The 13,226-nt window shown below is 37.6% G+C and overlaps 1 protein-coding gene across 1 annotated transcript; it reads right to left on the reverse strand.

The window, feature by feature from the left end:
• Positions 1–299: 299 nt before the first annotated feature.
• On the reverse strand, positions 300–1,250 carry LOC150087843 (uncharacterized). Its single transcript, XM_090369934.1, has one exon. It carries the CDS (start codon positions 1,248–1,250, stop codon positions 300–302), a length of 951 nt encoding a protein of 316 aa, XP_090226060.1.
• Positions 1,251–13,226: the final 11,976 nt, after the last annotated feature.

Genomic DNA, 13,226 nt, shown 5'->3' on the forward strand with positions numbered 1-13,226 from the left:
AATTGTAGAACTATGGTCCTTCTTTTAATATTCCTGGTCAGAAAACTAAGGAAAATTAAAATGAGAAGTATTTCAACTTTTCAAAGAGGATGAATTCCCTTAATCCTTTATCTTTGTTTTTTGTGTGTGTATGCCCCCTTCTAAAGAGAAATTGAGAAATATTAAATCACTGACATATTTGTTGGCTTAAGAAACAGAAATGAAATTTAGCTGGTCTTCACAAGGTGATTGACGTGGTTGTGCTTTTGATGTTAAAAGATTGAACTCCAACAAAGTATTAAATTCTCCCTATTTGGCGTTCACTTTATGAAGTCGATTGTTCCATACATTGCAAGTCTTGCCATTTCACCAAACGTTTTATCGTAAGTTTTTATATTTTCTTCGTCAAACTGTTTTGGACCATGCTGTTTCCCACGATGCCGAATAAGAAGATGAATTGCGTAGAAATTCTTCCATTTATCAGTTAAAGTACCGTATAACATATTAATTAAGTAATGCACTCCAAAATCAAGAGGAACTCTGTGGACGAGTTCAGGTCGTTGATAAAGTACTGATGCAGTGGGAAGTTCACCAGCATTATAATACCATAACTCCTTTCTATAAAAACGATAAGTGTTATGCCACAATGGAAGAAAACGAGCATTTTTATGAGCTATTAAAACTTGAGTTCCAAGATATTGTTCAATTGGCCATCCAATAGCAAATTCATATTTTCTAAAGTGATCTAATGATTTTACAATGTAAGAATCACTGTCAAGAAATATTCCTCCATATTTCATTAAAATTCGAATACGTGAAACATCTGAGGCATGAAAAACTCCGTAATTATTGTTGAAAGGTTTTCCAAAAATATGGGTGGGCTTTTCGAAATATTCGACTTGTAAAACTGATATATCTTTCACCATCTCCCAGTACTTCCCACTTAACTTAAGCTGGTTTGTATGAATAATTAATTTATCAGGTTTTTGGTGTCTATAAGCTGCTTTCATGCATACTACCTGTATAAAGCTAAGTTGGGGTCTGTCTAAGTGAAGGAAGTGGACAATATTCGGAACTATATAGTGATCAAATCCAGTTACGTTATCTGCCTTTGTGAAATCGATAACTTCAGGGTTATGAAAAATCAAGTTACGAAAAACGGGATTACACAGCCACATTAATGCCAACAAATTAATAATGACCACAGTAAGTATTATACCAGAGATAGCTCCAACTCGAAGCGTGCGTAGTTTCAATTGGGTAAGTACCATATCGTATTGTGGAGATCAGGTTGGCTAATTTTAGAAGTGCTAGCGTAATCCAACTCTCCAACTTGGAAACTAGAAGAAAAAGAAAACACTTATTACCAAATATAATAGTAATATTGGTAATAATAGTAGCCGATTGATAACTTTTTGTTATTTAAAAATACAAATATAACAATAATTTAAACAGTTGTTTTTATTTATCCAGGTGGTATCATCACGTGACTTGACCTCTACAGTGTATTCAGTTTCCCAATTTTTTTGATATTTCTTAAATGACTGTGAATATTAAAGTGATGTTTACAACATTTTTAATATGATGGTAATTCTTTTTCATTTAAGCTTATGGCAAATAATATTTGTGTAATGTTCTTCTTTCAACGCATTTTAAAAAGAATTAAATACACCAATTATTTTATTAATTAATTTTACAGTGTTAACTGTAAAATTAATTTTATAAAACCTTTTTTGGAAATTTAACAAGTGCAACACTTTGAATTTGATAAAAGGTGTCTGAAAAAGAAATCATTATTATTAGGAAAGTCCATGATTTTTGAACTGATATGAAATTCATTCATGTGTTCTTGTGGCGGACCCAGGGTTTCCCCCATTAGCCGATTTGATATGAAATAATATATTTAGTTTTTTCTATTATGAAAATTAGCTTTAATAGTGTGATATCCATGTACTTCATAGATCACTGGTTCAAAGGCGGCGCCACAGGTCATAAAACAAAATGGCTTACTAAGTGGCAGTGATCACAGTGTACAGATGTGGGATTTACTTAAAGATGTAACTACCATCAAGGGTAAAGGGAAGGGTTTTTGCTTTTGTAAAGGTGACTACAGTGGTCTCAGAGTTTTTAAATTCTATATAATGGAACCAATGTTACCAATAGCGCATTCTAAATGAGAAACATTCAGGGAATTATCATGGAAGCTGCTAGGCTTTTCATATCAACCAAGAAATACTATACAGTACAAAGTTTAGCCTAAATTGGTGTCAGAAGAAGTGATGAGACTCGTGGTAGAGAAGAAAAATGAATATAAGTTACCAGAAGACACAGAAGCCTATGGTATATATAAGTTAGTCTGTAATCAAGTCACAAAGAAGGTTAGGAAAACGAAGGCAGATTACGAGAAATCTTTAGCAAAGGATCCAAAGCGGAACAGCAAAGACTTCTTTACTTATGTAAACTCAAGAAGGAAGGGGATGAATCAGATTGGTCCACTTGATATCGATGGTTCTACCGTTGGTTATGCTGCTGCTCATGTAGCTGACAAACTGAATGAGTATATTACATTTACATTCACACATGAGGAATTCACTAGGGAAATGGAGGCCAGAAGTTTATTAAACTCTGACAGGGAGCTAAATGTTTTTGTAATAACTGAGAAGAAATTGGAAGAGAAATTGTTTTTGAGGGAATGGATTTTGGAGGAAATGGAAAGTGTGTGTATGTTTTTTTTTTTTTTTGGCTGGTGTTATATAAGCTTTCTTTCTTGCATCGTAAAGGTAAACTGCAGCCATTATCAACCCACAGCAGGATGGAAGCCTCCTCAACAAGTCACATTGAGGGAAAATGGACCATAATCTGCCACGCTGGTCCAGTGCGGGTTGGCAGATCGACCGTATTCAGAAGTCAAGGGCTTGAACCCCGGTCTACTCAAGGAGCGTATGCTACTGCACTCCCGCTCCTGACCACTCGGCTACGGAAACAGAATGTAATAAAAACTACTAATGTAATAAATCGAACGCAAAATTTTCTGCTGTTCTATAAACAAATGTCCAACGTGAAAAGCCAATTTGAGAATTAGCATTTTTGCATTTGTTATAAAACCTGACTGTTACATTTTTCGCATCGATGATTAATAAATGGTTATAAACCTATTTTAACATTGTTCTCATTAACCTAATAACCACTGTATATGAATGAATTTACTCTTAAAAATCAGTCGCAACTTTGGTCGTCCGAATGTAAAAATCTGATTTTGGACATCATTTATTAATTAAGCTTTTTAAAAAAAGTTTTCACTTGATACATATCTACTTGTCTACGACATGTCTACTTTATTTTAAAGTTAGTAAAAAAACCAGTAGTATGCAATATCAGTCTTCATTCCACGAGTGACAAACATTTATTTAAAAAAATTCGGAGCAAAATCAAATGGTTCATTTAAGAATATATTGTCAAAAGTTGACAAAAGTCTACGTCTTCATCTATGACCACTTAACGTTTTAATTTTTTAAGTACGTACTATAGTCCTAGATGTTTTCCAAACTGGAGGGACGAGAGATGCACTTCTTTGACACTGAAGATACCAATTGGTCCTAATATAACCATAAAAATAGATCTACTTGCTCGTGCTCTTCGTCTATGGCATTTGGTACTTATAATTAGCATTTCTCTATACATAGAAAAAAATAAATCAGAAATCCTCTCTATAACCACAAAATGATTCCTATTTAATATTAATAAATGTGAAAAGGTATACCTTACCTGGAAATTTTGTTTTTCGAAAAACACTGAGCTTTCGTCTTTCTACAGCTGTGCATTTGCAGATGTAGTAATAGAAATCTGGGATGAATGATATCACTCACTGTATAGGTAAAGTCTATTATTATTGAATTAGCATCTACAGTTTAATGTATATACGAGTACAATTCCTTGCTGAGACTGTGGCAATCCATTTTTCATCATCAGTACTGATGTTTCCCATAGTTATTCATGCATGACTATCGCGTTCTGATCCAAGTTTATTCAGGAAATGTCAATCCATTCAAATATTTACCCCAGGGGCTCACATCTGGTGAGTTTGGCAAACCCAGGGTCCTGAGCTGGATATCATTATTCTTCTCTTTCTTGATTTCTTGGTGATTCCCTTCTACTTCTGACTCTCTCTCTCAGGGTAACGCAGGAATTTTTTTTTTTTTTTTTTTTTGCTGCTGCAGCATAAGTCTCAGGCTTCCTCCCACCATATGGCTAATAATAATAATACTTCACTTTCATGGGATTTGTAGTATATAATAACAAACTAGCCTATGTCCGTGAAGGTTTCACATTTCTCCAAGTTGTGTTAGAATAGTTCATTCGCTGAATATACTGGATACTGCATTGCCAAAATATAAGAGAAAGAATATGTCTACTATTCGCGTGAAGGTTTACCTTTAGCGGCAATCGTGCGTGGCATCGATTTCCCCAGGTGTGCTCATTATCATGTTATGATCTGGTGACGTCATTCTATTCCAGTTCAGGAATAACCTTCAGATTACCTGGTTATTTGTCTTTTCAGATGGTACTACAGATTTATTTTTTGTAAAATTACGATGCCGAAGATGATCTCTGGGGTGTTCTACACTATTTGTGTACGATTTCCTTTCTGTGAGCTGTGTCATTGTCGCCTGGAACATTGGCTTATAGGGGAAACCCTGGAGACCGCAATCAAAACGAAACACCTTGTCGCCTTGGAACAGTTCGTAGCCGTAGGACGTGGGGGAGGGGGAGTGTGTGTGTGTTTTCCATTTAATGTCGACTTAGATACGAAACAAATTGTAGAAAAAATCTGCTGAGATTTTTCACATGGAGAAAATATTAGTTGAAAATGAAATTATTACATTGCGAAATGGTATCTTGCTAAAAGCCAGATCTTCAGAAAAAGACCGAAATGTAAAAAAATTGCAGTGAACTTTTAAATTCCTGTTTTGGTTCCACATATCTATGTGAATCGGCCTTTTCGTATTTAAAAAAAAAAACAAAGACGAAGAATCGCTCTACTCTTATGGACTTGCATACAGAAGATTCTTTACGGTTGGCCTTATTGCAGTATATTCCCGATTTTGAAAGCTTAGCAGATGAGATGAAGGCATAAACTTCGCATAAATTAAAAATTTAAATACGTATGAATTTAAAATAAGAATCCTGAATTGTATTTAAATTTAAAATCAACATTTTTCAATATGTGTTGATTAACTTTCTTAACCATGTGCAATGAAATTCTTGAAGATGATAGATCGCGGCACATTTTGAAGAAAAAAAGTAGATCGCACCACAAATTAAGTTGGCCACCCCTGATGTAATGGATTACCAACATAATATAGATTTATATAATTGTAATTACGGTTTTATTTTTAATTATTGTAATGGCAGGGATGTATCATAGTCAACGTGTAGTGTGTTAAGAGATGTACCATATTTTCATTAACTCAGAAAGAGTTATAAGATAGTTTAATTTAAAAAAAAATATAGTAATGTTTATTATTGTTAATGTTAATATTAATGTTTATTAATAATTAATATATAAAAATATTTATTAATGATATTGACGAAGGCGTATAAGACTTAATGTCCAAGTTTGCAGATGACACAAAATCATCTGCAAACTTGGCAGGGTGGTTAATGATAGGGATGACGAAATGCTACTGCAACAGGATATAGAAAAGTTAGGCAGATTGGCTGAGAAATGGCAGTTAAAGTTCAACATGAACGAATAAAAAGTACTGCATATGGGTAGCACTAACCCCAGATTATGTTACTACACTCAGGTTAGTGGAAGTTGAAAGACCGGGGGTTAATTATGCAGTTGGATATGAAATTCTCTGAGCAATGCAGACAGGCTGTCAAAGCTGCTCAAGGGGTTTGTCAATGATATTCAAGAATTTTGTTACCAGGGATAAGGAGGTGATTATTCCTTTATGTATGACAATGGCCACGTCACTCCTTGAGTACTTCATACAGGTCTGAAGGCAGAGAAGGGCAAGAAGATTGGTGAGGGGAACAAAGGGATGCTCTTACAAGGAAAAGCTTAAGTTCTGCAAATTGCAGCGTCTGGAAACTAGGCAGCTGCGATGTGATATGACTGAAGTGTTTAAGGCTGTGAATGGATTGCGTAAGCTCAATGGTGATGGGTTCTTCCTCTTACTCAGACTACACACATAAATATAAATTTAAAGGGAGGAGACAAATTCAAATTGAGGAAGGATGGTTGCAGAATAGATGTGAGGAAGTTTTCCTTTAACCAGCGGATGGTGATTGCTAGAACAAACTTTCATCTGTTGTGGTGGAAGTTGATATCTTAAAGCTGATCGGGCTAGCTAGGTGGGTAAAGTGCCTGCCTAGTAACCCAAAGGTTGTGGGTTGGAATCCTGCCTCGGGCTTGGATCGAGTTTTTTTTTTTATTATTATACTATTTTTTTATTATTATTATTATTATATATATATTATTTATTTATTTATTTATTATTATTTATTTATTTATTATTTATTATTATTTATTTTTTATTTTTTTAGGCCCTTGCCACTGAAAACTTAGGTAATTAGGTGGCAGGGCCTGCCAGAGTACTTACTTCTAACGCGATCCCTCTATGCCTGACTTGCCTCCTCGGCTAAGTGTGGCCAACGGGGGGGGGGGGGTCCCACTAGGGACTCAACGGCTAAAAGGTCAGAGGAACAACACAACATGACACTACACAATATAAACATGTGCCTTACACTTTTTAAAATCTCTGCCCTTCACTGTGTTCTGTGTTTCACAAACAGAGTACACAACAGGGAGATGGGGCCGTTAGACAATGAACACTTTACACTTTAGTACTCTAACTTGTCTCGTTTTTTTTTTTTTACTTTATCTATTTATTTTATTATTATTTTTTTCTATATTTATTTTTATTTATTATTTTATTTTATTTTTTTTTTAGGCCCTTGTCTCTGAAATCTTCAGAAATTATGTGGCAGGGCCTTCCAGAGTATTTAAGCGATCCCTCTAGTGCCTGACCTGCCTCCTCGGAGTTAAATGTGGGCAACGGAGGGTCCCACTAGGGGCCCAACGGCTAAATGGTCATAAGAACAACATAACATGACACTACACAACGCTAACACACTCATTACACTTTTTAAACCTCTGGCATTCACAGAGTTCTGTGCTACACAAACAGAGTACACAACGCGGGGATGGGGGAAATCCCTGGGGCCGTTAGACATCGAACACTTTACACTTTACACTTTTCCCTCAGTGACGTCAGGAGTTTTTTATGGGCTATTTTTCAAAAGGTGGTTGAATTAATCGGTCTGACCAGAGGATTGCATGAGTTTTCTGTAGGACAATCGTCTGGTTTATTGTTCAGTAAACAGCGTCCGACAAGACGCTGCCGTTTCCAAAATGGAAGCACACGACGCACGAACTCCCATAATCATATCGATCCCTTTCAGTGATGTGTGCGGGGTGATACCGTGTGCCAACCTCTTTCCAGATTAGCTGACGTCCAGAATCGGTGCTGAGACCGAATCTACTCTCATCAGTAAAGAGTACATTAAGTAAATATTTTGTGGTTGTAACCTTTAGAAATAGTGTTGGTCCTTAAGTTTTGCACACCAGTATATTTCTAAACACAGGATAGCCATTGGCTAAATAATATTTGGTTATTGGACAGAACTCAATACACATGAGATAGTCGTACATGTAAACTCAAACAGGGTTGCGGTTTCCGATATACTCATAACACCGGGTCTCGCGTCAACCACTGTAACACATTCAAAGAACATTTAAATCTTTCATCTTTCTCATTCTCCCTCTAAATTTTACACACTTATCTACATATCTGCATAACAGCTGAATATCGCCTGTTGTGAACACGTTGTCCTTGTGGAAAGCACAGTTGGTAGAATCGCCTTCCTCCCCACACTGGGTTGAAAAGACCTGAGTTCGAATCCCGTCGATGACAGAAGGAATTTTATGGGTCTTTTTTACAACGTGGGTGAGTTAGTCGGTCTCAGGCGAGTGTATCATGGTTTTTTCTCCCGAAAATTCGGGTTTTTCGTCCAGCAAACAGAAAATTGACCTCAGAACACACGCAATTTACAGACAATATATACGGAGTAACATAGCGTTAGTTGTCGATGCTCCTAAAACCGAATAAGAACAGCGAACACGTTTATTTTCTTCATGAAAAGGGTATACCTACCCTTTTTGTGAAAATTATATGTACCTAATAAAATGGACACTAAATGTTATTAGATCAAATGAATTATTCATGCGGTTTTTTCCTATACTGAAAGTCCGTCATGCATGAATGACGGATTGAATTGGAGACGATTTTCAAAAGAGCTTACAGCAGAGTAGCAATCAGGAAACAAAACACGAGGTGCAGGCACCTGCGCGGCGATCTGATTGAGGTGTATAAGGCCTTGAATGGGTTGAGCACGCTGAATTCTGATGGGATCCTTCCACTTGTTCAGATTACGACCCTAAGGGGGCATAAATTCAAATTAAGGAAAGACGGATGTAGAATAGATGTGCGGAAATTTGCCTTTAGCCAGCGGGTGGTTAATTGCTGGAACAAACTTCCATCTGTCGTTGTGGAAGTTGATAGGTTGAATAAATTTAAAGAGGAACTGGACAGGCATTTGGAGAGAATGGTGTGATTTTTTTTTTTTTTTTTTTTTTTTTTTTGGCTGATGCTGCATAAGGTCATACATTTGCTTTCTTGCATCACATGCCGCTACTACTAGTACTACTACTTTTTCTCTCGAAAATTTGGGATTTTCGTCCAGCAAACAGAAAACGTTCAACTGTAGAGAAAGAGGAAAACATTTCCAACATTCGACAAACATTATCTTGAGGTAAGGGTTCACATTTCACAGTATAGTAAGGTCCACTTTTAAGGATATACACGTAAATATATACTTAAAAAATCACTCCATTTTTTGTCTTTTACTGCTCATGGCAAAAATAATATTCAGATGGTCCTGTATAATCATTCACAAATGGGTCGATAAGTCGAATATACAATTTTCGTGGTTTATTCGATTTCCATGTCCGGATTTCATTTATTTTCAAGATTTACTGAAATGTTAAAAAAGTTTAGATTTTTGTTTCAAATTGAGTGGGTAAGTAGATATCCTTTACTGTAATTGTATATTAGCATTAGCAGCAGTAGAGGCATACGATGCAAGAAAGCAAGTTTACGCTGCATCAGCAAAAAAAAAAAAAAAAAAAAAAAAACTTCCCATTTCATCCCTCCATTCGTTCCAAATACCTGTCCAGCTCAGCCTTAAAAATTTATTTAAGCTATCAACTCCCCCATCAAAAGATGGAAGCCCGTTCCACCAATCAACTATACGCTGGCTATAGGCAAATTTCCGCAAATCTATCCTACAACTGTTTTTCCTCAATTTGAATCTATACATACCCCCTCAAGTTGTTAATCTGAGCAAGGGGAAGAATCCCATCAGCATTCAGCTTGTTCAACCCGTTCAAAGCCATATACACCTCAATCAGATCAACTCGCAGGTGCCTACTCCCCAGACGCTGCAATTTGCAGAATTTAGGCCTTACTTGGTAAGATCACCCCTTTGTTCCCCTCACCAAACTTGTTGCGCTTCTTTGAACTCGTTCTAGCAAATCTACATCCCTTCTGAAAAGAGGCCTCCAGACCTGTACTGTGTACAGGTCTGGAGTACAGTACCGGTCTGAAAAGATGCCTCCAGACCTGTACTCCAGGTGTGGCCTGACCATTGCCTTGTACAACGGGATAATCACCTCCCTGTCCCTGCTAGCAAAATTTCTATATATCATTGACAAGACACAAATAATTATAGCCCTGTTAGATTAACTTCTGTACCGGAGAAAATAATGGAGTCACTGGTTAAAGAGGTGATACAGGATCACCTAGACAAGACAGCAGTAATAGTTCGGACACAGTATGGGTTTGTTAAGGGTAAGACGTGTCTGACCAATCTGATTGGATACTACGATGTGGTCACAAAGGAACTGGTTGCAAAATGTAATTATGATATCATATACTTGGTTTTCCGTAAAACTTTTGATACTGTTGCACATGGAAAATTGCTGTACAAATTGGAGAGGTATGGCATTAAGGGAAAGTTACTGCAATGGATAACGGGATGGTTGAGTGGGAGACGGCAGAGAGTGATAATAAATGGACACTGCTCTACGTGGACTAATTTTATTAGCGGAGACCCCCAGGGTTCGGTGCTGGGCCATTGTTGTTTTGTGTATTTATCAATGATGTCGATGAAAGTATATCAGGCTTAATGTCCAAGTTTGCAGATGATACAAAGGTTGGCAGGGTTGTTAATGACAGTAAAGACAGTATGCTACTGCAACAGGATCTAAAAAAGTTAGGCACATGGACTGAGAAGTGGTAACTGAAGTTAAGTTTAACATTGACAAATGCAAAGAACTCCATATGGGTAGCATTAACCCAAGAGAAATGTACCTACTGTGGGGTACTACACTCAGGGAGATGGAGAATGAAAAAGACCTAGGGGTAATTGTGCAGTCAGATATGAAGTTCTCTGAGCAGTGCAGACGGGCTGCCAGAGCAGGTCATGGAATTTTGTCAATGATATATAGGAATTTTGCTAGCAGAGACAAGGTTGTGATTATCCCTTTGTATAAGGCATTGGTCAGGCTACACCTTGAGTACTGTATATAAGTGTGGAGGCCTCATTTTAGGAAAGATGTAGAGTTGCTAGAACGAGTACAGAGAAGGGCAACAAGATTGGTGAGAGGAACAAAGGGGTGTGCTTACGAAGAAAGGCTTAAGTTTGGCAAGTTGTAGCATCTGGAGATTAGGCACCTGCGAAGTGATTTGATCGAGGTGTATGAGGCCTTGAATGGTTTGAGCAGGCTCAATGCTGACAGAATAGTTCGGCTTGCTCATATTAAGAACCTGAGGGAGGTTCTTAATATGTGAACCTAAAATCTTGTGAACACTACAGGCAACTCTGATCCGTGGGGATTATTGTATAAACTTACCAAAAATAAAATAACTAAAATCTGAACTCACGCGATTAATACCATCCTAGACAGGATCTTTCCTCCAGACAGCCGTACGCTAGATGATGATCTTCATGCTTGAATTAAATTTAAAAATTCTATGTAAAATCCCGACGAAGATATCTCTCCGTTTTCTCTTGAAGAATTAAGCCAGCCATTAAAAAGGTCAATGTTTGTAAACGTCCTGGAAGTAGCCTGATTGGACATATTTTCATCATCAGAGTTGTAAAAGCATTTTCTAACAGTATTCTGCTAATGTTTAAGAAATATCTCAAGGAGGGCATTTTTCCTGTAGCTTGAAAATCCACTATCTCCACTTAGCTAGGGACATATCTAGTTGCGGCTCTCGTGTTGTAGACGGGCACCGGGCACTCTTTCCAGGAGATCGCTTGCCCTGTGGCAAAGAGGCCAGAAACAACTAAGCAACACAACAACACATAATATACGCAAACATAACACTACACGTTTCTGGCCGTTCTGCAGGGTTTCGTATCATCACAGAGTAACAGGGTGGAGATAACCTAATGTTCCTGGAGCCACTGTACATGCGGACATGTGTTTTTGTAATGGGCGGCACCTGGAACTTCAGTTCTTCTCCGCCTCGTATCTCTGTGAAGAACAGTACCACTGTAGAAGGGCCAGAAATGAGTAGTGTATGTTTGTGTGTATTATGTGTGTGTTCTGTTGTTGTGTCTAACCGCTTGGCTACCCAGAGGCATCAGTCACCTGGAGAGATGATTCTGAGTACTCGTCCTTACCACGGGAAGGTGGGCCAGTCCCTATGGAGCTCGCACTGTCTCAATTCGAGACTCTGACCCACCTGATGTTGGCAAAAGATGGGCCAGATTCCACTGGGGGCCCACTCCAGAGGAGAGAAAAAAAAATAATAATAAAAATAAATGAATAAATAAATAATAAATAATAAATAAAAAATAATTAAAAAAAATCATAATAATAAATAAAAAATATATATAAAAAATAAAATAAAATAGCCACTGTACAGAAGATACTATACATGTCTACATGAACGATGTCTGCATGGATATAGATCCTGCATGGAAATACGATGTCTACCTGGATATAGATCCATGCAGACATCGTATTTCATCACTGGGAATTGATCGCAAAACAATAAATTACACATATTCGGTCTTCATCATACTAATCTTTGTTCTTGCGGACAACGTGTTGACTGGCAGCATGTATTATTTGACTGTGAAATTTATGAGGACATGAGGATTCCCTTAAAAATTTTGTCAGAGATTTTCGCCCTGAACTGGAATATTCGGTTCCGGGTGTCCGACATATTGAACAAACACCAATTGCTTCCTTCTGATTTTTTTTCATCTCTGCGCTGTTTGTATTATGTGCAGAGTGTAAATATGTACTATACAGGGTGTTTCAAAAATGATGATCAATGATTTAAAGGTAACACGTACAAAAACAAACTACAACAACCAAACTATTATATTTAGGCCACCCAAATAATTAAATTCATCTTCTGTGCTGTGTGTCTTATGTCTGTTAATTGCGTGCGTTCTATGGTCGATTTGCCTGTTTTGCTGGACGAAAAACCCCAGTTTCTGGGGAAAAAACCTTGCTATGCCTGAGACCGACTAACTCAGCCACGGAGTGAAAAAAGCCCATTAAAGTTCCTCGCGTCATCGATGGGATTCGAACCTGGGCCTTTTCCACCTGGTGTGGGGAGGTTGGTGACAATACCACTGTGTTACCCGCACAGACGGTGAAAAGTACAAACTAAAATAAGCAAAAAAGTCCCAGTGAGCATCGGGCAGCAAATGAACCGTTTACGAGATTATGCACATTTTCTATTAAGATCCGCCACTGACTATGGGAGCATTAGTTTAGCAAAAAGCTGTGAATCCTTTGCTAAGGGCGGTTTTATTAAACATAAGATAATACATTTTTAATTTTGGTTTCAACATCACAGGATTTTACAGATGTTACATGTTACGGGATGCTCTTTCTAACACCCTTTCCTCAACGTCAGGTGTTATGCTTCTGGGCCTACCTGCCCGTACTCCATGTGCGAAGCGCCCATGTTCTATGAGGCGTTGATGTGTCCTGATGAATGTGCGCCTGTTGAGTTGCCTTCAGCGGGGAAATGCTTCTTGGTACAAACGTGCAGCTTCGAGTGCACTGCCGTTGGCTTTACCATACGTGA

This window comes from Mastigoproctus giganteus, chromosome 3 (assembly GCF_048544385.1).
Source record: "Mastigoproctus giganteus isolate SK-2022 chromosome 3, ASM4854438v1, whole genome shotgun sequence".
NCBI lineage: Eukaryota > Metazoa > Arthropoda > Arachnida > Uropygi > Thelyphonidae > Mastigoproctus > Mastigoproctus giganteus.